The sequence below is a fragment of the Monopterus albus genome, unplaced genomic scaffold (genome assembly GCF_001952655.1).
Source record: "Monopterus albus unplaced genomic scaffold, M_albus_1.0 scaffold268.1, whole genome shotgun sequence".
In the NCBI taxonomy this organism is placed as follows: Eukaryota; Metazoa; Chordata; class Actinopteri; order Synbranchiformes; family Synbranchidae; genus Monopterus; species Monopterus albus.
In genome coordinates, this window is record NW_018128148.1 from 172,749 (window position 1) to 176,691 (window position 3,943).

Here is a 3,943-nt window from a genome sequence, read left to right on the forward strand (position 1 = left end):
ACTGCTATGGACCGCAAGCGCCTGCAGAGAGTGGTAAAGACTGTGGAGAAGATCACCAGGACTCCACTGCCCTCTCTGCAGAGCATTTACCACAGCAAGGTGTGTAGGAAAGCTGCCTCCATCCTCAAGGACCCCACCCACCACCAGCATGGAACAGAACATAAAGACTACCTCTGCTGTTTTGCACAAACCCAGTACATTCCCCCTTCATTTTATATTACATGTAAATCCACTGCTGACTGTTTTTACCACCATATCTGCTGCTGTTAGTCATTTGCGCTACTGTCCATGTGCATGTCAGTCTCACAACCATCTGACAATCTTCTTGTTATTTTTTGCACTACTGTCTCTGATTGTACAGGGTTTGAGTCATAGTCTATTAGGTTGTAACATTTAGTTTTACCCTAATCATTTTGACTTAGTTTTCTTATTCTTTTTAGTCTATTTTTATTCTATGTTAGTTTCCTAAATGGTATGGCATTCAAAACTAGGTGAGAGAGAAATGGTATTTCGATTTTCTGTATGTCCTGCACATATAGTGAACTGACAAGAAAAATCTTTGATCTTGATCTAGTTGACCACCTGAGCTGTTCACACGGGACACACACACACACACACACACACACACACACACACACCCCTGGATCATTGACTGTTAATGTTCATTCTTCAAAATCAAACTTTATTATGTGAATGTTCAGGTGCAGCTGCACACAGTGCAGACACACCTGTCAGCACCCCCCAACCTTCTGATTCAAAAGGCCTTCATTTCATTTTTCTCATTTCCACTGAGGAGGACTATGACAGACTCACAGCTGGAATGTGACTCCACATGTTCTGAACAATTACAAAATCATTCTGGGAACAAATGCAAAAAGATTTATTAATTTTGGTCTGGACTAAACACTACTACAGTTTACAGGAGCAGGCTGGACTGTGACCCCCACCCCCATGTACTGATAATGTGTACTCAGAGGGGGTGGAGCTAAAGCACAGGTCGACAGGGAGGCACGTATGGGTTGTTTAAAGGCAGACAGTCACTGTGAGAAGGTCAGGGGACAGCAGCACATTGAGTCAACACAGATAACAACAAATATTCTGGGTTTTAGGGGCTGGTTTTGATTGGATAGGTGGGCAGAAGCTGGTTGTCTAGTGGGCAGGGCTTGGTCAGAGTTCAGGAATGATTTGGTTGGTTCAGTTCAGGGCAGGAACTCAACAGTCTGAGGATGATTTTCACATTAGCAGGTCCTTTGTCATTGTCCTCTTCAGCTGCTGTTGTAGCTCCGCCCCTTATGATGACATCACTCTACATGCCCATCCTGATGCTCTGGATGATCTGGAAAATAGCTGGAAAACAAAAATAAGGAAAAGCGAGTGTCAGGAAGGTGGCAACAAAAGAAACAAGACAACATTTTCCTCCTCTACAGAATGTATAATTTATCTAAAGAGCCATCAAAGCCCTGAAAAAGGAGAATCTCTGCTAAACACCTGAAAATATCATCCAGCACCACCTGTATGTCCACAACTTATCTTGGCATTGTTAAGTAATTACTGTACAGACAAAACATGTTTTTATTGCATCACTTATTTCTGCATGAAAAGTGCTATATGAATAAGGTTTTTTTATTTTTATTACCTGACTTTCTACTGCTGTTTTAATAATGAAGTATAATTACTGCTAAGTTTTAAAAAACTCCGGTTCAGCTAGCATATTTCCCAAACGTTTGGTGGCACTGCAGAGATTTTTCCTCACAGATACAACTGTGTGGGACCTCCATCTTCATCTGCTGTCACATGAAATGTAATTGTTATTCTCTGTGTGGTGCTGCGTTGTCACTTTAAAACCACTTGGAAAAATCAACAAACCTTATTTTAATACAGCATGCTAAGAAATATCAGTATGGTTTCCCATCATGGTTCATCTTTACTGAGTAATTAGGTGTTACTAAACTGAAAACCTACAGTACAAAGTGGCAGCAGAGTGTAAACGCGTTAGTAGACATCTCAGCGCTGACTGGTGGACTTTGATATTTGTCTGTTTGACTTCTAGCTCTTTCAGAGAGTGAGACCTCTGTTCACTAACTGGTCTCTGTCACATCTGCCTGGTAAAACTGCAGTTTATCAAACGTACACACCTGTGCTACCAGGAATTTTATGGATTTCTTTCTGCCCGAGGGCAAAGTGACAAGCAGAGAGCAGACTGACATTTAGACTGTGTGGCTGCCCCCGCCCATTGTCTACTAACATCACTGGGGGCGGGGCTTCAGTCTAGCGAGGTGACGTGTGATCTGTAGAAGTATCAGATTGAATCACATCATTTCTACTTTTCTGTCTCATTTATACATCAGTACATTTACTATTGTCTAGAGTTGTACAGTTTTTCTCCTCATATTTTGACTTTAATTTGGTTATTGATCTTCATAATTAAACAGTTTTTTTAAATTCTTGTACTTGCAGTAAAATGTTTTGTCACGAGTGGGGAAGTATAAAAATGTGAAATACTGAGACACATAAACCTATAAAAATGCTAACTATTACAAAAACAACTAATTTTAAGGCTTTTATTTTACAGCACCTAGAGATGATCAACTGAATAAAAAACAGGTTTTTATCTATGTGAGACTTCAGTATAATTTCTTTAATGTTATTGGGAAGAGCCCAAACATCCGGCAGCAAACAGGAAGTGGTTTCTTGTGAATGTCAAAGGAGGTCACCTGATCCACAGACGACGAAGATGAAGAGAGCAAGCAGCCAGGGACCCACGCCTTTGTCCTCGACCAGACTCCTCTGGAGACACACACACAGCATCCACACACAGTCATCACAGTACAGACCACAGCTGTTCAGACTTGCTGATAAAGCATTACAGGTGCTGTTGGAACACAGGGTTTCACCTGTGTCTGTTTTGATGGCTGGTCTGTACTATTGTGTTTGTTTGGCTTTATTTCACTTTATGTGCAGAACTCATTTCATATTTAAATAGATCACAAATATATCCAGATAAACGAACAGCGCAGGCTGTTTGTTCTGCTTTTCCTGAGACTTCCTGACTTCGTACATTCAGGTCAACTCATCTCCTGCAGATAAATTTAAAAAAAAAAATCATTTTTTGATGGACAGAAAATTCAACTTTGCATATTTAAATTATAGTAAAGAAAATATTTTTGGGCTGACATTTTTAACAATCTTCTCATAATGTAATATTTCAATCTACAATATTTGAATGTATAATTTATTAATGAATTATGAAGTCATTAACATGCTAATCACTACTGAAAATAATTAGGCTAATTTCAGCTCTGCATTGATCTAAATGGTGACGCTGTACTAATTAATCCAGATGAAAACCAATCAAACAGCCAATCTATCCGACTTTATTGGGACATTTAAAAGCAGATCTTATTAAAGAGCTCTTCCTTATTTCAGCAGACCGAGTCTCTGGACTGGACTGGACCTTCGGTTTACAGGGGATTATTAGCAGAAGCCTGACTTGTGTCTCTGATATTGTTTTTTAGTCATTTGAGAAGCAGCTGTTGTTAAACTCACCGTTGTCTTGGCCACGTTTCCTCTCTGAGTGATGTTCTTGCTGTGTTTCTCGTTCGCCATACGGATCCTCTGTTTGGCCACCATCTTGCTTTCTTCTCTCGAGTTTCTTCTGGTACTTAAAAAGTCTCTTATTCACTTGTAGTTTGTTTTTATGGTCTTTCTTTCTGTTTGCGTCGTATAGCCACCGCAGGCTGACGGACTGGGAAGACCTCAAACTTGTCTACGTACACGAAACCCCGAAGCCTCGCCCCCAAGAACCGCCGATTACCACGTAAAATTACTCATGGTGAAAATTACACTTCCTGTGATCGCTTTCAAAATTAAATCCATATTGATCACTTCATGCCACCGGATTATTTAGTTGAAGATCTTTTGTTCCGCTGACTCCTAAAAAAAA

At 40.1% G+C, this 3,943-nt stretch overlaps 1 protein-coding gene across 1 annotated transcript; it reads right to left on the bottom strand.

Moving 5' to 3' along the window:
* Positions 1-856: 856 nt before the first annotated feature.
* LOC109972729 (stress-associated endoplasmic reticulum protein 1) lies at positions 857-3,836 on the bottom strand. The gene is made up of 3 exons (XM_020621821.1): positions 3,547-3,836; positions 2,715-2,787; positions 857-1,347 (listed from the first exon to the last, which is right to left on the bottom strand). The coding sequence occupies exons 1-3, from the start codon at positions 3,628-3,630 to the stop codon at positions 1,307-1,309; spliced, it is 198 nt and encodes a 65-aa protein (XP_020477477.1). The 5' UTR covers positions 3,631-3,836; the 3' UTR covers positions 857-1,306.
* Between the last annotated feature and the right edge of the window lie 107 nt (positions 3,837-3,943).